This window comes from Phalacrocorax carbo, chromosome 23 (genome assembly GCF_963921805.1).
Source record: "Phalacrocorax carbo chromosome 23, bPhaCar2.1, whole genome shotgun sequence".
NCBI lineage: Eukaryota > Metazoa > Chordata > Aves > Suliformes > Phalacrocoracidae > Phalacrocorax > Phalacrocorax carbo.
This window is the reverse complement of record NC_087535.1, coordinates 2,588,229-2,608,687: the sequence shown is the minus strand read 5'-3', so window position 1 is coordinate 2,608,687 and position 20,459 is coordinate 2,588,229. Positions and strand designations below refer to the sequence as shown.

The 20,459-nt window shown below is 43.2% G+C and overlaps 1 protein-coding gene across 4 annotated transcripts in view; it reads right to left on the bottom strand.

The window, feature by feature from the left end:
- Positions 1-20,459, bottom strand: part of KCTD20 (potassium channel tetramerization domain containing 20) — a 30,792-nt gene that overhangs the window by 9,183 nt on the left and 1,150 nt on the right. For 2 of the 4 annotated variants that reach the window (XM_009506890.2, XM_064472281.1), the window contains exon 1: positions 8,724-8,835. The exons of 1 other annotated variant lie outside the window; for it this stretch is intronic. In XM_009506890.2, the coding sequence (XP_009505185.1) occupies positions 8,724-8,734 (11 nt within the window). In that variant the 5' untranslated portion in view covers positions 8,735-8,835. Of the gene's footprint in view, positions 1-6,271; positions 8,678-8,723; positions 8,836-20,459 lie in introns of those variants that run through there. One more of the 4 variants, XM_064472282.1, reaches the window with a different exon arrangement.

The following is a 20,459-nucleotide window of genomic DNA, read 5'->3' as shown; positions in this document are numbered from 1 at the left end:
CTCAGCACATAGAGCTGGGGGAAGGAAAAGAAAGGGGGGGCCGTTTGGAGCGATGGTATTTGTCTTCCCAAGCCAGCGTTACGTGTGATGGGAGCCCTGCTTTCCTGGAGATGGCCGAACACCTCTTGCTGGTGGGAAGTGGTGAATGAATTCCTTGGTTTGCTTTGCTTATGTGTGCAGCTTTTCCTGTGTTAAACTGTCTTTGTCTCCACCCAGAGGCTTCTCACTTTTACACCTCTCTTTCTCCCCCCGTCCCTCCAGGGGGGAGCCAGTGAGCGGCTGCGTGGGGCTGAGCTGCCGGCTGGGGTCAAACCACAAACCACACAAGTGCTCAGCCCGGTGTTTAACCCAACGTAGTCCTACAACAAATACTGATATCCCATAGAACAGCCATGACTGCAGCAGCCTTACATCCATCGTATCCTGGCTTGGCCCAACACACACGATGCTTTAACCAACGCCATTCAAATCTTAAATGTTCTTTCAGCATACACAGAGAGACAGCTTCCGTTTTTGCTGTTTGGCCACTTTACTCTTCAGTGAAATTCTTCTTCCCTGCTCCTCTCTTAAAGACCCACTTCACTCCTTTGTCTCTCCTAACAGATCTCTTTTGCTGCCTCTCTCCCTCATTCTCTCTTTGGCATTTATTTTTGTCCTGCTGTTGCCTTGGACAAGAAACAGCTCTCCTTTCTTGGCTTGAAGTGTTTTCCTTTCACTCTCTCCAACATAAAACACCAATTTCCTCATTAATGGATTTTCCCAATTTCCCCCCTGCAGAACAATTGTCCTGTGTCTTTTTCTTGGCTGAATTAAGACTCCGGGGCCTGCGGGTGCCATCTATAAAGCACGGCAGAACACTGACATGGCTAAATACAAACCAGATCAAATACAGCATCAATAAAAAACCAAAATGCCAAATAAGAGTTGGCGAGTTTTCTGGTCAGGACCTGCTGAGGATGAAGGCTTTAATGAGCACTTTGGTGGGTTTCAAGCCCATCGTTACTGGCTGTCAGTGCAAGCATTTCATTCTTAATTAGAAATTTTAAAAAGGAATAACAATTCCTTCCTCTTGATCCGTAAAACCAATATTAAGTTGCCAGCATTATTATATCTGGATATTTTTAGAAAATCTGTTGCTTACGCATCATGTGATATTCATCAGAAGGAAGGTTTTTGGCAACAGCAAAACCATGTGAAAAGCTGCCGTATTCTTTCTTTCTTTAAAGGCTCTGGCTGGCAAGTAGAACAGCAGTGTGAGGAGCCTGCGAGGGTCACCTTAGTTCGGCAAACGGTGCAGTGCATCACTATTCACCTCTCCTTGCACCAGCTACCCAATGTTGGCTGGGGCCATTACCACAACCCCAGAAAACTCCCTCTCCTGATGTTTTCCAGGCTGTTTCCCTTGGACCCATTGCACTGGTTGCCTGGACCCCAGAGGCCCCCTCATCAGTCCCACCAGCAACCCAGCACTCCCCATGAACGCTGCCTTGCATTTGGTCACACATGAAGAAATCCATCCCCTTCTGCCTCAGCAAAGGGCAACACAAACTCCCCGTGAATAAACCTGTGCAAGCTTTTCCCCCTTCTCTCATGTGTCAGACCGGCAAAGAGGGCGTAAGAAAGGCCAGCAGCCTGCTCGTGGGCCGTGGGCAGCGGGCCATGGGTGTGTGGAGTCCCCAGCACCCAAGAACATACTGACTTCAGGTGCATTGCACAAACCGCCCCACTCATACAACTGCAGGACAAACCTACTATCCCAGGAACGAGCTATAGAAATGAGGAAACATAAGGAATATGCAGAAAATACTGTTCAAAGTAAACCCCAATATGCAAACCCACATACTGTACCCTGCAAACCCTGGGGGAAACAAACAAAAAAACGCCTTTAAATTAACTCCAGAATAGACAATTTCAAACATAGCAATAAAAATTCAACCATTTCTCAATTTCATACAGTTTATCATAATTATTGTGAGCAAATGCAGTTTCCCAGACTGCAAATGTGATACTATTTATACAACTAATACTTTGGTTTCAAACATATTCACTGAATTCCATACATTATAATTACACAACAGTTTTTGACCAAAATGCTTTAAAATTTAGTAACTGCATAGAAAGCCAAAACATAATTTAAAAAACTGCAGTTTGATTTACTTAGGCAAAAGTGTTTTGAGCTGGGGGGAAAAAAAAATCCTTGTCGAGTGGACACAATGATCTTGGGAAAGCCCTTGAGAGGAGTCATTCTTGAGAGTGGCGTGAGACTGGGAGGAACACAGACAACGTACTGGGTTGTGCCTCAGGAACTCTTCTCCCCCCCACCCCCAACTTTTCTGTATAGAAACAAGCTCCCCGATAAAACCGAGATGCTAACGCACTCGCTTGGGAACAGACTTTGCTCTGTGAGCTGACGAGAACTCTATTAAGAAAACTTGATAAGCATAAAATGTACTACTTAGGCCTCTTTCTTTCACGAGTGCTCTGTGGCTGCAGTTCTGCCAATAAGCTCCCCTTGCACTGTCTGAACAATCTTAATTATTTAATAGATTATCTAGCAGAGAGGAGAATTTAGACAGGGAGTCAGATCAATAAGCAGTTTATATCCAGGCAAACAGCAGCTTCATCAAGGGACACATATTCTGTAACTTCACAAGAAGTGTGGCCTTATAAGCCATATTTAAGTGATGTCAAATAGCATGAAATGCCTACAGAGCGACTTTTCACAATCATCAAGTTGGGTTTGATGAATGTAGCAATCTGTAACTTGATGATCAATCTTTTTTCATCACCTTAAGCTTTGAACAGTTCAAGAGACCCTGCATGCCATTCAGCAGAGTCCTCTAACACAATATCTCAGAAACTATTTACAGAAATATCATCAGATACCCAGGGACTGCATTACAGTAATTTTCCTTGACTGTTTCCCCACCCTTTTCTGCTATATCTGCTAAGCAGGATTTTTAGGGAAAAAACCCCAGCTGTTGACACCTTTCTCCTCATTCTTTTCTATTACGCTAAGTTTAGCACCAGTGAAAGGGGCTAAAAACTGCAGAGATTGGAAAATTCAGAAACAGATGCTCTTTGCAATTGTGGTGGCTCTCACAAGCATCAGATCTGACTTTCCTCATTAAATTTATGGGAAGCTGAATGTTCAGCCCTGCTGATAATCAGACTCGGGCCAGGCTGATGTTATCTTCCTGTCTTCTGTCCCCTCTTGGCATGCCCAAATCCAACACATTATGCATTGGCAGAATTGAGGCAAATGAGTAAGGATTCCTTTAGCACATCTGGCTGGTACAATAAATACCCAAACTAGTCATTTAACATGACAAATATATTGCAATCACGCACAGAACCCAGTAGGGGAACCAGTACATAAAGACTTCAGAAGGCCATACTCTTGCCTGACCAGCTTACAAATGTCCTGGTTTCCTTTCATGCCCAGGATCAAGATGAACTACCTGTGGTGAAAACGAATAACTATAAATAATAATTAGCACTATTAATCTTCAAAGCTTTTTACAAATATTAACTGCACATTCCTCCTAACAGCCCTGGGAAGCACTGCAGGGAAGTCTTTTATGAGAGAAAACAGGGACACAGAGAGACACATAATCTTCGGGACCAGCCAGAGCACCAGGCCCACTAACTAGGTGTTAGGCTGACTTTCAGCACGTTCGCAACTCACGCTCCCTGGCCCTGCACCAGCAATTGCCCCGCGGTTAGCAGGGCGAATAGTAGCAGGCTACTGTCTTCTTTTGAGGTCTGTTTCCATGCACGTTTCTACCCTCTGGTAAGCATAAATTGGCTGGTACCACAAACTTGATCGTGAGCAGTAAATGAACACCAGACTTCTTAGCTCGCATCTCAGTAACTTGTTTGTATGCTCAGATGCTGAAGGACCAGGTAGAGATGAGTCTGCAGAGGAGTTGAAGAGTCACAGCTTGTAGACAGCTGGATTCTGGGAGCTGGGAACTCATGAATACCAAAAGTCAGTGTCACATTCAGTGCTAAAGATCAGAGAAAGAGCCCCTAAAGATGCTGCAATTGATTTTTGGGTTTGGGTTTTTTTTTTGTTCATTTGTTTTAAAGGAGATCAGTATTGCAGTCAAAAATCAAAATTCACATCTGACTCTGGCCACTGGGTTTGCCTAACTTGGAGCACGTAGGTCCCTCCTCCCCCCAGAACATGACGATGTTAAGAATGAGCTGTGCAACTGAACAAGCATCTCTGCTCTCCAAACCATGTGCTGATGGTCACGGTGAAGTCATCCTTATTTGAACTTCAGAGCTAACATTTTGTTGAGAGAAAAATATAAAAGTGATACTTAAATTTTTTTTAAACACAAACTGGAAACTGAGTTTTATTTAGCAATGCATCTTTGGCATAGACAATTCATGCTACAAACTTTTTGCAGAGATAAAGAGGCCGATCCTTGTCCTACTTAACTCTAAAGAAAAGAAGGAAGTGTATTGGAATGTAAAAAGGCTGGGACAATCTTCAGCACATTATCCTTCCCCACCCTAATGAATCTGAGGCACATCCAAACCCACTTCCCAAGGTATACAGCCCTCACCCAGCTACTGGAAGGAGCTGAATGGCTTAACTTGTACAGACCAGCATAAACAGTACACAGGCAATGCGTGCGAAGAAAAGTAACATGTGCAACAGAGAAAACCCATTTCGATGCAGGACGTTTTATTAAGTGAAAAATAACAAAAGCATCAATACAGACTTGCTGGTTTCTAACTTTTTAGTGTATTACTTGTTCCTTATCCTTACTCTTGGGATTTTTTTGAAGAGCCATTATAAAATATTTTAGGCAACAACTTTGCAGAACTTCACAGAAACTTCAAAGAAAAATAATGAAAGGCTGAGCTGTCAAAATCCATCGAAGAGTAAAGCCCTTTACTGTAATATCTGACAGCTTATGCACTGCTTCACCGTCATCTGGCTTGGCAAGAAGGAAGTCGCGTAAGAGAGTAAAAATAGTAGAAGTGAGTAACCCTACTTCACCGTTCAGTTTGCAAATGGTGAACGACGGCCAGCCCACTGAGCGAGTGAATCAGATGGTTTGCAATCTTCCACTCTTCCTAAACCACAGCGTAACCACGATGACTTAAATAAAACTCCAAACAACTCATTTTTAAGGTGACAACACTCCTTTAAATCTACAAAAACATTCCCATGTACAATTATTCTCAGAAATATGAGCAAGCAGGAAACACGCATACGCAGGGTGTGCCTGACCCAATTCTCCAGCCTACTGCTTTAGAACAAGATGTATTTCTAATATAATTGCATGCCTTTCACAAAAGTTTAGCCTTGCTTTAATTTCTTAAAAGATATCCTTGGAACATGCCAAAAGTTCCTCTAAACATAAAATCAGAAAAACAAATTAGCAATGATTGAATTCCTCCCTCTGGAGAGGAAAAGGGAAATCTCACAGGCTTAAGATAAATACCGAGAAGCATTTCCCTGTACATAAGGATTAGCGAATCAGTATGGGGTATGGCTAAACCACAACGGGGAGTGCAGCATGGAGATACCCAAGCCAGGAGAGATCCGCTGCCCAAGGCTTCGCTGTGCCGTAAACAACGTGAGGATTTGTCAGCTGGAGGCCAGAAGCAGCCTAGCAGTATCAGTCCTGTCCCATGCCGAGTTAGTAACCCGGCCTCCCTCGTAGTACTCACCACTCACATTTATCTTCTCTCACCTGGCCTGCTCTTGTGCCCCCTACACATTCTTGCAACTGGGCTAAGTAAAGAAAAAAAAAAGTGCTTAAACTTGCTATGAAAAAATATCATATTGGCAAGTAGGCAGCAATCCAACTTGCTAATTTTCACAAAAACTATTTGCTTTTCATCATCAGATGCTTCCTTTCCTGGAGAGAGAGGAAGAAAAAAATATCCATACTGTTTGTCAGCTCAGATCAGTGGCAATAAAAATTCCCCAGTCGCAGGGAAGCATTCCAGAGGGCTGTGCAGAATGAGAGTAATCCAACCGTTAGAAAGGCAAGAAGTAAAACTTCCTGCTCTATTAAAGATAGAGAACAGATCTGGGGGTCTCACTCTGTAAATATGATGGAAATCCACTGAAAAAGGCAGGTTTGAATTTGCACGAATGAGACTGCAATCAAACCCTAGGAATTTTGGCCCCAGCTTCTGTTTGTTCCCAAACCTGTAACTTGGGAGTCCCTGAAAGATTTTACAAAAGAAAATGGAGAAAGTATGGAAATAAAACAGCATAGAAGGATACTGGGAAAAAAACCTGCCAGGCTGTGCCTGCTCTGGCCTCGACAGAGCCTCCTGTCTTATGCTCTGCTTTGTTCCCTGCTGCATTCCCAGTAAGGGGGAAACACAGCACCATTAGGAAACTGGAAAAGGCAAAATAAGTATAAAAAACGCCTATTAAAACACATCTTCAGTATAAATAATATAAAACTCCTCTAGAGTTTAAAATGCAAGAAGCCACCTTTCCTTTCACAAGTTGCTTGGAGTACACACAAGCCTATCGATTCTTTATCCGCTAAAAATAAAAGCGAGCGACAGGCCAGTCAGTACTGCACAGTTCACGTTAGAAGAAAGGCACTTCTAAAGCGATGACACATCCTGCTTTTGGCCAAATTCTACAGTCTTTAACCATTTTAAGATTCAGAGGGTCTCTCATTCCCACAGCAGGTGTTTTTTTTGGTCTTGGTTTTTTTTCAAAAGCATTTTTCCAGTTGTCAAGTACAAGTCTGGTTCCTCGTTACTACTTCTCTTTTAAACATAGGACTTGCCTAGGAGATCAGTTTTTACCCTCTTCCAGAAGGTGAAGTGCCACGTGTGAAGTCTCACATAAGTAGGGAAGCTGGTGCCATCAGGCTACCCTGGGCAAGCTCAAGGCAATGTCAGACTTGGCAGGTCTGAGGTCGGCCACTCATTGGCACCTGGAGATACGCCTGTACCACAGGAGAACAGCATAAAAGTGCATTCACCCAAATTGCATCAGATAGAAAATCTACCTGGAGCCTTCAATGTACTTTTCTCATACCTACTAATGATCCTTGCTTCATTCTCTGCTATAAACACAAACATAACCAGACAATAAAAGGCTGATTTATAGGTTGAACTAGCACAAGCACATTACAAAAGGCTTTTCCCTCATTATGAAATAACTCTATCAATATACAGAGGAATCATTTTCCATCTGGCTTTGAAATATAGATGGAAAATAATGTCCAGCAGGACTGATGCAATGCAGGACAGCCCGCAAATTCTGGCAAGAGACAGCAAGAAGGCTGATGAAACGCTTGATTGTTTTCTCCTATTCTGTGCATAGTGCTTCACTGTTAGCAAAGTTTACAGACTTACTCGTTTACTTGAGGCTTAACAAAAATCCACTGTTTCTACAAGTGCAATTCAAAATTAAAGTCTGCAATAAGTTTTTTGATGGTTTAACACCGCACATCCACACCTTCGTTTTTTAAGACCCATGGTTCAGCAGGTTCTTCCATAACTGCCAGTGCCTGGTTTACGCGCGGAAAGCTCGCATCGCTGATGATAGCACTGACCCACATCGGTGCCCCACACTGACAGCATCACTTCTTTTGCCAACCTATAATCGCCAAGACTAACGCATGCAGAAAACTTGTTGAGTTTTATGAACTTGAAGTATCTTTTCCAAAATAGGCAAGTTAATGACAGCCTCATCAAGTGGAACAGATGAAGTGTATCCAGTCATGTCCTACCATTGGGTGGCTCAGAAGCGAACAAAATTTCTGAATAAGGCAACAGGTTAATGCTTTGCTGGGGCTATTTTCCTCCCTGTGAGGCTCAAGGTACTAGTGTTAGAGCACAACCAAGCAACCTATAAAGGCAATTTTCACTATTCATATCACTGGGTTTAAGACAGTCACCTGAAAAGTTATACTACTTCTACCTGATCCTCATAAAGAGCTTCTTAACACTACAGTGATGGCAGCTTTGCTAGGGCTATCTGATTAAATTCACTCAGCAATTTAAATAAAGCTGGCCATGCCCATATAGAATATATACCTCCTTTCTAGGCAGAAGGATGGAGTATGCAGATCTGACCAGGGTAAGGGGAGAAACCCTGGTGAAAGATGAACTTCTACAAATATAAGCAGGATTTTCTTCCTAAAGGCTAGAAAACCAAATGTTCCCCTGCTAAAATACAGAATACTGAGCTAAATAAAGTTTTAAGCCAGGTAACACCTATGAGTTACACTTTGTCTTCACCTATGTTAGATTAAGCTACAAATACTCATGTAAAGAACTTCAACAGGAGCAACAGCAGCAGAAATAGTTTTGTCTTGTATTCTCTGTTCCACCATTTTCCGCAAAACTACTGGCAAAGGTTTTAGAAAAAAACCCCATGTTTTAACAAGACATAAAAGCAAGACCTACCTTAGCTCTTTAGAGTTTAAATGCTATTTTCTTTCTCAATTTTCCTTCTTAGACAGTTAAATCTAACTTGGTTTCAAATTCACACCAATTCCTACATCTACACTGCAAGAAGTCAAGCTTCTCAATCATACAAGCTATAGAAATAAAGCATAAGGACAACAGTACTTCCGAGCAGGCTCTAACCCCAAGCCCAATATACCTGCAGCAATCAGAACTTCCGAACAGGAATAATCACCCACGCTTCCTATTGTAACTCGGGAGCAAACCCGCTGCCAGTCACCCCCTCTCAAACAACGCAGCTCTGTACTTACTGGCGGCTCATATGTTCTCAGTGCTACCAGCACCAATATCCTGAAATCCTTAATAGAGGGAAGCACTAAGTCACAGCAAAGCTTCGGAGTTTAAACTGTTTGTGCGGCAATGGTCACTCCCCCAAAGCCCAGATGTCTGATTCACGTAAATATTTCAGTTTAAGAGTCTCCCCCCCCCCCCAGCTGATTCATGAGAAGTTTGAATAGAAAAATCTGTACGGTAACAAATAGCTTTGTTTTAAGCCTCCTATTTCCAGCAAAAGTCCCCTCAAATCTGTCTCCCTAGATGCCTGGTTCAGCCTGTTTTTGCAGGAATCGCATGGTAGAAAAGGTGCAGTTTTATTCAACCTTTGATGCCATATGGTTAAATACACTCCTGCCGCTCACCTGCCAGACAGCCCTTATGCAGGCAGAAAGGAATTAACTACCAGAATTCCTGAATACTCACACAACCATGTGCATACAGATTCCTGAGTCCAAAAGACCTTGGACTTGAGCCCAAACAAATTTACAGTAACTGAGGTTAAAATTAGTTATTTTGATATGTTAATTGCCCCCAAGACACATCACTAACAAGCCCCAATAAGTACCTTCTTTCCTCAGAGCTTGGATGCCTATGCACAGCATTGCAGGGGCATTACTTGTTTATGTCACCTGGAAATGGACCCTCTATCGGTTCAAATATTAAATCAATCTATTCTGTTGTTCTTAATGCTTTCCCCTAAGATATATCTGCATTGCTCAGAGACTGCTCCAACAATTTCACAGAACAGAATTAAATATATCGCATATCATCAATAATGTATCATTTTTAATGCAACAGAACCTGAGGTAGGAAACTATCTTTGTTCTGACTCATGCCACTGATAAAGCATGTGTGTGTACTGGCAAGTTTTAAAGTCTCATCATTCCATAGCACCTGATTAATGAAAAAACGTGTGAAGAGATATCTTACTGAAAAACAAATCAATCCAACATAGTAAATTAGCGACAACTTGTTTTTATTAAGTGACTCATGTTTGCACTGTACTTACACACAAGGTATTGCACTTGTTATTGCTCTTGATTTGGGGGCAAGCTCTCCATTCTTTAATGCCCAATTATCTAGTCTATCCAGATACAGGTGCAACAAAGCACCTGCAGCCTGTTAAGGAGATTGGGGGGATGTAAGGGAAGAGCAACAGCCTCTAACCACTAAGGTGTATTGTCCCACACAAGGTGAGGTGGGTTACCATCATTCTCCACACAGAGCACACAGTGCTCGAGAACAAGGCAGCTTGTTGCACTTTCAAAGCAAGCAGAAGAGCATTCACCCCAAAAATCAGCAAGGGCATGACAGCAGGGTACGAATTAACACTTCAGCTCACAACTGAGGGGCTGAACACACCATTACCCCCCTCCTATCTCCTTCACCGCAGCAGCCTTAGGAGAGCCAGGAGTTGCAGACAGCATCTGAAGCCCCACACTTGGAGCTGTTGCCACCTGCGATTTTGACCTGCAGTGCAGGGTCCCAACACCAACACCCACCCTGCAGCACCATAAAGGATAAACCACCTCTTTGCTTTCAGCATAGCAACTAGCCAGTGTGCATCCTCCCGAGATGAGGATCACTCTATGAAGAATCAGTGTATTTTGAAATACACAACAGTTTTAATACGAGTGGGTTATTTTACAGCAGAATATCTGTGGAGAGAATATTCAGACTAAAAATTCCTCTCCCCACTTACTGAGCTCTTAGTTTACTACAAAAAGTTAGTTGATGTTTCACCCACAGCAAAAAGCACCTACTTGCTTTGACTCTTATTTTAGAAAGGCTGCGAGCAGCTTAAAACTCCACCTTCCTTCTCTGGAAGGGATCCCAACAAGTAACTGCTCACTCATTCCCAGCTCATCTGCTACAACTCCAACTGCCATTCATTTTTAACCAATTACATGGCAGCAGCTTGAAAAACTAACAATAGATGCCACATTTTTGAAAGTCGAATGCAGTTACACTAGCTATTCACCGAAGAAGTTTCAGAATAACAGAGCATAGAGTATAAAAAAAACCCCAAACCAAAACAGGGAAGCTGCATACCATTTAATGAAAAGCAATTAAATTTGAAAGTAAATATTCCAGTCTTGTAAAAACAGTTCAGCGGTACTACGGTCAGGAGGAGCTCAATGCTTACAGATGGACCTGAATAAGCTCTGACCTACCCATACAGCCGTGCCTCTGTTTTGGGCCCGAAGGAGGGCTGTACGAGGGGGACGGGAATGGGAATAGGGCACAGCATTGCAAGCCAGCTCCTCTACCTGCAGCACAGGGCCCTGGTGCACTGGGCCAGGCACTCCTGTCACTGATTAAAGGTCCAGCAGCAATTTTGTGTCCAGTGTGAAGAGCAGAACCGGGTTCAGCAAAACTCATGTGTCCTAACCCAGCACAGGAGATCTTTACCTAACTTTGGTACGAGACAGGCTGGCGTGGGATCCCTGCCAGGGTATCTGGCATCCCGACCAGGCAGGGCCATATCTCACCACAACAGTCAGCGCGGCAAGTCGCTGGAAGCCAGCTCAGATAACGCCGCTGAAGCTACAGCTGTACTGTCCGGCCGAAGGGCTGAGGTGCTCCTTATGAGCAGTGGCACAAGGAAAGCGAAGACTATCAGCATTGACTGTAGAAACAAAGGAGTTCTCTGAATCAAGAAAGTTGTTTAGTTCACAGTAAGATAGAGACAATAACAAGCAAAACAAACATAAGGCCTACCTTTTGGAGCGTTAGTAACCTCTGCAAGTAATACTACAGTAATCCAAAACCAAAATAAACAGAAGAGTTTTATTTAGTACAATTGCAGCTCTTCAGGAACACACATCTTGATTTATTTTTAGGGAGGCAAGAGCAGGGGCTAAAATTTCAGCTAGGTAAAGCCAACCATTAGCACTCTGTCAATTTATGTCAGCAGAGAACTTGATACCTTATTTTCAAGAACTGAAAAACATCTTGCTCAAGATTTCAACTAAGGTTTACGATGGTACATTGGCAAGGCACCTCATGCTTTGTTTACATGTCTGGATAAATATTTTACATGTCAAGCATAGTTATAACACTTTCTAAGAATATTCCATTACATTCTTTCTTATGTGACTAATAATCCTCTCACAAAAATATTTGGCTAGTGTTATGTTTCAGCAAAATTAGCCAGGAACCGTAGCCATATTTCGTGGCAGTTTAAAAAAAGGAAAATACCACTAAGGAAAAAACAAAATTGAAAAAGCAGGGACGATGCCTATTTCAACACACATAATGAGGTGTTCGTGCAGAGGAAAGGTGCCCATTTAGGTACTGAATAAGGTGGCTCTTGAAAGTGGAAAGTTCTAAAATTGAAATGTGTTCCAGAACAGTCCACTCCAGCTCATTTTTGACAAGCAACCCACCCACCAATATTCCAGCCAAAATTACAGCTGGCTTTATGAGTGCTTATCTCAAAGACAACAAGCAAAAGAAAGGCTAGGATTTTTTGAAATTTATTTGATTCAAGGAAACAGTCTTCAAAGTCTGTCCTCGTGAGGAATATTGAACTCCTCTGCTGAATAATCCAAGAGATTCACAAATAAATGAGTATATTCCAGTAGTACTTATGCATGATTTTAACAAATCCTTAACAAGGAGGCAGATCTTACTGCAAAGCCTAATTAAAGGGTCTATTAACGTACAAAGAAGCGCTCTCTAACCCTAGGATTTCAACTCAATCCTGATCAGACGTGACCAAAACCGTGACATTTCAGAGCTCTTAACGTGGACTGAATGAAACAAGTTTGCTATTTTCAGTCTGGCTGCCAACTAGCCAAGAGACTTAGAAGAAACCACCATCACTAAGTGAACCTCTTGGTGGTAAACCTGGACCAAAATTCACGTGGGCAGAAGTCTCAGCACACTCAACACCAGCGGGTGAATGCTTCCTCCCACCCTGTCTGCGGGACACCGCCGGGGCAGCACGAGGGTGCTGGCATCCTCATTGTCGGGGCTCCAGCTACTCTGGGGATAAGGAAAGCCTTTAAGTCCCATGGCTGCCAACCTGGCTGGCCCGAGTTCACAGACGGTTTGTTTTGAATTGTTATTTTTAATTTAGCTGTGACAGTCTCCTAATTAAATATAGCACTAAGTGTCTGCAACACACAGGGTGAGAGACTGGAGAAGAGTCTATTTTCTGCATGAATAACAGTTTCATCTCTCAGAAATGAAATAATTCCAGTCTGCAAGTGGTGAAATGGCATTTCCCATAGCTGTCCACAACACCTTTAAAATGGTCTTGGAGCAACTTAACCGCGCAAAGTGAAGACAGATACAGATGCCACAGCCATGTCATATTAACCAGTTTTCGGAAAACAACTGAGAGTCTCAAAAACAGCTTTTAAAAGGAGAGGCTCACCCCGTGACCTTGGCACAGAACATTTTGTAATAGGGACATTTGACAGACAGGGTACCATTTAAATATAGCACAGCCCTAATGCACTAAGCTCTCCACAGCTTTATAATTACCAGTAAACAGAAATCCAGTTTCCCCCTTGCTCATCCAACACTAGGTAACAGACATAATTAGACTGTTTCACTTCAGTATCTTGCACAGGACATTCAAAGCTAACCATCTCAAAACCAGCTGTTTATCACCTCTCCTCAAGTCTGACAGCAAAACCGCATGTAAACGCATTTCCTCACTATCAAATATGTTCATTTAGGTCTTTCTGAGAGCGCCACATCATGCAGCCCTCCCAGGGGACTACCATCTCCAGCAGGCTGCGAGCAGTGATGCAGAACTGAGTCAAGCAACGTTTTCATACCACTCAACAGCTGCCAGAACAGCATGTCTGACCGCAGCCTCACCCGTACATTTGAAAGCGGACAGGCTGCGGCAGGGAGGGGGACAGACACACGCATGGGCCCTCTTACAGGATCTGAAATGGGGGACTATGCTGGGAGGTGGTAACGAGAAAGCATCCTCTCCCACTTGCTGCTCACACATGCCCAAGAAATGTGTATCATCAGTATTTTTCTCCATTAGTGCAGCATTCAAGTCAACAGCTTTCGATCATACTCAGAAAGAAGGTTTTAAATTGCTGTGCTGTACAGCTTAATCCAGAAGTAGCCAGCGTTAAGGGTAAAAGCTAAAACATGTCTGGTCAAAAATGACTTAAGTACTGTGTTTGGTTTTGGGCCCCTCGGGACAAGAAGGGCCTTGAGGGGCTGGAGCGTGTCCAGAGAAGGGCAGCGGGGCTGGGGCAGGGTCTGGAGCACAAGTGTGCTGGGGGGCGGCTGAGGGGGCTGGGGGGGTTTAGCCTGGAGAAGGGGAGGCTGAGGGGAGCCCTTCTCGCTCTCTGCAGCCGCCTGAGAGGGGCTGGAGTGAAGGGGGGGGCTGGTCTCTGCTCCCAGGTCACCAGTGACAGGACGAGAGGGAACGGCCTCAGGCTGCGTCAGGGGAGGTTTAGGTTGGAGATGAGGGAAAATGTCTTTAGTGCAAGAGCGGTCAGGCCCTGGCACAGGCTGCCCAGAGAGGTGGGGGAGTCACCGTCCCTGGGGGGGTTCAAACAACATGCAGACGTGGCCCTTGGGGACATGGTTTAGGAGGCCTGGGGGTGTTGGGTTGGTGGTGGGACTTGATGATCCCAGAGGTCTTTTCCAACCTTCATGATTCTATGACTCACACATTAGTTAATTTACACACCATAACAATGTATCTCATAGAAACTGGAGATTAGCAAAAAACTTGAGGATTTGAGGTGCTTTACATTAAAACTAAACCATTTCACAAATATACCTGAATCATCTGATTTGAAGATCACAGAATAATCTTATGATTTTTCATATTTGCAACTTGGTCTGTCTGAAAGGAAAAAGAACAACATAGATCCTATAGAAAACAGCCCATAGAGAAAAAAAGATTGTGCTCCTATATATTAGAGAAACTCCATAGATTTAACAAACCAAGTTGTACCAGCAAATCAGCACTTTCTGAAATTTAAATAATCTATATTTCTTGTCTATTCCTTAGCTGGCCTCCTGAACAAAGTTACAAGAAATAAGGCAAACTTTTTTAAAACCTCCAAAGTCTCCTTTGCCAACACATTCAGTACAGTCTTTTTCTAAAAACCATTTTTGCATAAAAGGCCTCTGCTACCATAAACTTCCATCTCCTGAGTCCGCACCAGTCACTAACATCTGATGAAGGGCAGTTTCTCAGAGCATCAGACTACAGGGAGGTTTGCAAGTGCCCACCAGAACATTTCTGTCAATGGATTAGGAAACTCATTCATAACCACCAGCTGCTACAGAGATAACATTCCAGGCAGACGTAACCTTTTCCATGGCTAGAGATTATGCAATGCTATGATTCTGAATCCACTCACCCAGGGGAAGAAGAAATTAGTTAGCTTTCACACAGGTTGAAGCTCCCTCATTCTGTTTCTCTGTTATTTGTTCCAGTTACGTTAACTAGCAGATGATATTACCTGCACATGAACTGGGAGACTTGTAAATCCACCCAGCTGATTTCCACTCCTACTAGAAACTGTTGCTGCAACACAGTAGCTGCAGTTTCTCTCGTCCTGCCTTTTCCCTGCTCGCCTCCTTGAAGGACCTTTCACTTCAGTTTCTCTAAGTTATCAGAACACCTTGAGTCATTCAAGTTACAAGACAGATACCACTTAGAGATAAATAACGTCAATTATTATTAAACTCAGAAAATTGCTAAAGCTGGGGTATGTCCTTAATCCAGACAGTGAACAGGACATGCTACAACATCATGCGGACTCACAGATTAATCTCAGGAAATGTCACCAGCTGTTGTCCCAGCTGAGTGAGCCACGGGGCTGGGCCCCAAGAGATCCAGCTACACTTTCCAGACCCAGAATCACATTTCTTGAGGAAACCCTCTTTTATTAAATACAGCCTCACTACTTTTGCCTGCCTAATCTGTTTTTCAAAGCTTTGTTGCCAAAACCTTACGTACAAGAGCATTACCTGGCAGCAGCAATCACCGATTACGCTACACGTTTTTTATTGCTGTCACAAGAGCAGCTGTCGCTGGACTTGGACGTTCTCGCACTGCTCCGCTGTGACGAGCATTGGGCACGAGGTTCAGTTCTGCTACTTTTATGGCTGCCAAGCTCTACTTCCTCCTGAATACTCTTTGATTCAATGGACTAAACTACTACATCCCAACACACGGCTCAGGGATGTAGCGCTATTTTATGAGCTGGTTGGTAGTTGCATTCATTTCCCTGTTCTTGTAATACACACTTTTGCCACTGAAAGTATGACTAATAAATTTTAATCCATATTATTTTTCCACAAGTTGCAAAGGCAGACCTGACACTCACATAGCTGTGCTCTCATTTCTCTCTCTTTTTTCAATTTCCCTCACTTTTTTTTTTTCCTTCTTTTGCCTATTTCAGTATAGGATCCCAGGCATTTTTTTTTTTACTCTCAGAGTAAATTGCTGACTAGTTCTCTAGTCACTCTGGCAGTGGGATACATATGACCTGTTCCACTTTATAGTTCACAAGGGTATTACTATATCTGCATGATCAGCAGCAAAACCGATGCAATGACTGAACATTGCCACACTCAGGAGCAATCAGTGGATTAATGTAATTTTTACTAGCTGCAAATAACACATTTGAGGTTGTCCTGAGAGCAAAAGCCAGGAAAAAACCAAATCTGTTCACTGCTGACAAAATTATTGAACATTGAACTTCAGCGACTACAGCCCACAGTCAATGCCTATTCTAAGACTAACAGCCATTGATTTTACCTCCCGGTTTCAGGCCTGGGCTCACAAAGCAGCTGTCCTTCAAAAGTCACAGCCCTGTTTCGTGCTCGGACAAGCAGAGCCAAACAACACACAGGGCAACATATTGTCTGACCTGAGCCCAGACGACACATCATGACCGCAAATTAGAACTTGAACAGGAGACAGGAGGAGAAACAGCCATGAAAGCTGATGACATGAGACATAGGGAAGGTAAGTCCCAGGGCTTCAGCTACTTAGAACATCTGTAATTATTTCCCTGTACTAGACTCCTGAAACACACCCATGTGAAAGCCCACTTTGCTCTGCCTTTGTGGTTCTGCTACGTTACAACCCAGCCTAGTTCGCTTACCAGTCTGCTGCAAAGGAATTCCAGTCACCAGTTCCATGGGGACTTTCTAACAAGATCTTGATAAAAAGAGGCTCTCCACTACTTCCAGACCTGAGACTGAAGGACATATTCCTCAGCTATGGCCTCCTGTTATTAACCTCTTCCTCTGGAAAGCTGGACAGCCTTGGACTCTCAAAAACACTGCTCCACAGCCTCCCCTCCCACCATGCACAGACACATCCCAGGGCTCCACCTTAGCTGTGAGCCACCTGAGCCGCGCTGGGGAACAAGTGGTAGCAAAATCAGGTTGTCAGGCTCTGCAGCAGGGATTAGCCACTAGCCAGTCTCATCTCAGAAAACTGCAGTTTTGATATTCACACTCCTAATCTGCCATCCTCTACGCTGTAGGCTGGACAGAGTCCCTCCTTTAGGTCCTCCTCACGCAGCTGTGGTTGCCTCCCTTTTCCCCAGGGTAACGCAGGGCTGCATGGGGCATGCTAAAGCACTCCCTACTTACCCTGGCGCACAGAGGGTTGGACTCATCTCACCTGAGCAGCCTAGATTACAAGTCCCAGCTTCTCTATACAAACGGTGGTAAGAAACAAGCACTGGAAGGCAACTCAGCTCCTCAGAATGCAGACAGGATCAGCCTGGGCTACGGGACAAAAGATGAAGTTTGGGAATTTTTCAGAACAGGGAGGCTGTACAGTGGACAGTAATTTACATGGCAAGGCTGTCCAAAAGCGAGGGACCCAAAATTCAACTAACCTCGGTAAAAGACGGTCCACAAGCTCTGCCCAGCTGTCATGCTGGAGTTAGAGGGGATGTTGGGATCAGACACCTGAAGTCTGAGGGGCCTATATCAGCAGTCTGGCCAAGTCCCCCAAAAAACAGATATTGCAGTCACGTTGCTTCTACAGAAAATGTTAATTTTACCAAATTGATAGTTTCTGAACTCATCATTACTCATAAATAGGATAACTAGAGCTAAAGCAGAAGAAAAAATGGTGGTGGCTCCCCAGCCTTTTACATTTCCCCACAGAAAAGTATTTATTGTGCTGCTTATCTGAATAAGGGTTAAATTAGCCAGTAATGAACTTACCTAGCTAAATTTACTTTCTATTAAGCAATTCATTTAAAAGTCAGGAGATCCTGTAGACAGCTGAAGCTGCCATTATCAGCAGGCACCAATTCAGCATTTTTCCTGTAAAGAAAGAGCTCATTATCTACACACTCCTCTGGGATCTTTACACAGAAAGCAGCAGTCCCAGAGTCTGTTTCTAAGCTAAAGGCTTTAGGGAGGCTCACTTTGGATTCATTAAACAGGAATTTACTTTCTGGTAGGAGGAAGCATTTCTGACACCGTCTTTGTCAAGACCATGTAACTAAGAGAGACTGCACAGGGACGCGCTATTTCAGGTAGCTCTGAAAGTCTCCTTTCACAAGTTATTTGGCTGCTGAGTCGGCCTGTCATCATGCAGCGACTTTCATAACAGGACTGCAACTTTGTGACGCAATTATTAATGCAGTACCACCACTACCTACAGCTTGGCCAATACTCCTTTATGATCACAGCTTTCAGCAAACGGGGACAAAGGTGTGTTCATTGCTGTACAGCACTGAAGTCTTACAGCAAATTCATTACAAAGGGTTAAGTATTATTGACCTCTCTCTACACTCAAATTTTCTACTTACGGGTTTTCAGGTACTTCAGGTACTTAAATAGGAGTTAAAAGCATTACTTTCAAACAATATTATACTCTGTTTCCTTTGACTACACTGCTACACTGTGAACTAAACGCTTGGCTGCCTGTCATGGGCACATGCTATCAGTTCAAGATGAGGTCAAGTGACAAACACATCCTAGCATGCCCCACACTTTGTGCTGAAAGCATGAACTAATAAAACCAGACATGATTCTTACTTCTCATGACCTGGGAAGACAGACTGAATCAACACACAAAAAATGTTACTATATCCTGAACAGAAAACTCAAAGCGAGTAGTTATGAAACCTCTTGGATTTGGAGTAGACGAGACTGAACATGCCAAGATATGAAGGCACCTCAAAAAGACCAAGGTAAGATCAAATTTATGATCAGATCAGATAAAGTAAGATGTTTTCTCAGTTCTGATGGTTAAAAATACTCTGGGGAAGGAAACAAAGATGACTTATGTATAGCTCAGGGAGGGCTACCTATTGAGCAGAGAAAAATAAAGTGTAACACTGAGTAATTTTATACTGGCCACATCCAACACACCTGGCCACATTCACGTGGATCTTGGATGATACATTTCTGTTGGCACAATTATGACCAGTGATGAGGCTTCCTATTTTTGAGGGTCTGGAATGATTATCTTACTTTCCACTCAAAGAAGTGTCACAAAACCTTTCCAGAAAAAAACACAACCCCAACAAAACCCCCAAAACCCCAACCACTTTCTCTGCCTGTAGGTACATGCAATCTACATCAAACAGCTCAAATGTCTTTGCTATAACTTGTTTCTCACCACTGTTGAGAATTGTATAAATAACCAGTTTGGTCCTTCCGACTACAGCTTCTTCCAGGTAGACACCTGCAGCTTGGCTTGGCTCACTGAAGTCCGCTCAACTTTATACAGGATAACTACAAAACAGAAAGCTCCCAAAAAATAAAATTATGTGGTGAATGCCTACCAGAAAGATCACTCCTCCTTTTAAGCCCAAATCAAACAGAAAACTCATCCCCTTCAACTCTAGCAGCAAAAGACAGTGCTGAAAGAGATCAAAAAGCATTTCACACGCTGCAGGTAAGTCTATCTTGAAAAAAACACCAATTTAGCTAACTCGGCACGCACTTATTATTTCCTTGAAAGAGTAACTTACTTCAACCCATTCTTAATTGTTTTAAGATAAGCTGAAATAAATCTGGACACAGTCTTCTGCACAGGTTTCACTTAGGATCAGTATACATAAACTACTCCATTTCAACCATAAGATCAGACCATAGAAGACCCTCTAATGTGGATGTTATTACAGAAAATAGGGACAATTGCACCAGTATAAGCTGTACAGGCACAGGCTGCTTTTCGCATTTTTCTTAGTGACAGAAGTACGTACAAGTTATAAACAATATCAATTAATTTTAGTTAAAAAGTAACCTTTTCCCTAAATAAAATTGCTCCACTGTAATAAAGGCATGTGGAAATTGAGTGTGAAGAATAACTAACAACTCTTTGCAAGAAGCTTTGCTTACAGACTAACCCACAGTTTTTGAGCCTACTAATTCACTCTTTCGATGCTTACATCAATGAAAATGCTTCTAGAAACGGAGGCAGAAGTATTTATAACCCTTAAATGCAGGTGACTGTCAGCAGTGCAGACCCACAGTCCGGGCACTGGGGTAAACAAGGACACACCTCAAAAGGGAGAGCTGTGTCTTTCTGGCGACTCCCCAGACACAACCTCCTTCCAGTTAACAGTTTGTGATTGCTGCTAATGGCAGCAGGAAGGATTGTGACTTTGTGGTCAGGATAAGCCAGGCACAGGGAGCACAGGTAAACCTTCTGCCTTAAAGCCATAACCTACTGCTACAACAGTATTTGGGTTTGCAGCCATCCTAGCAGAGTAATTCAAAACACT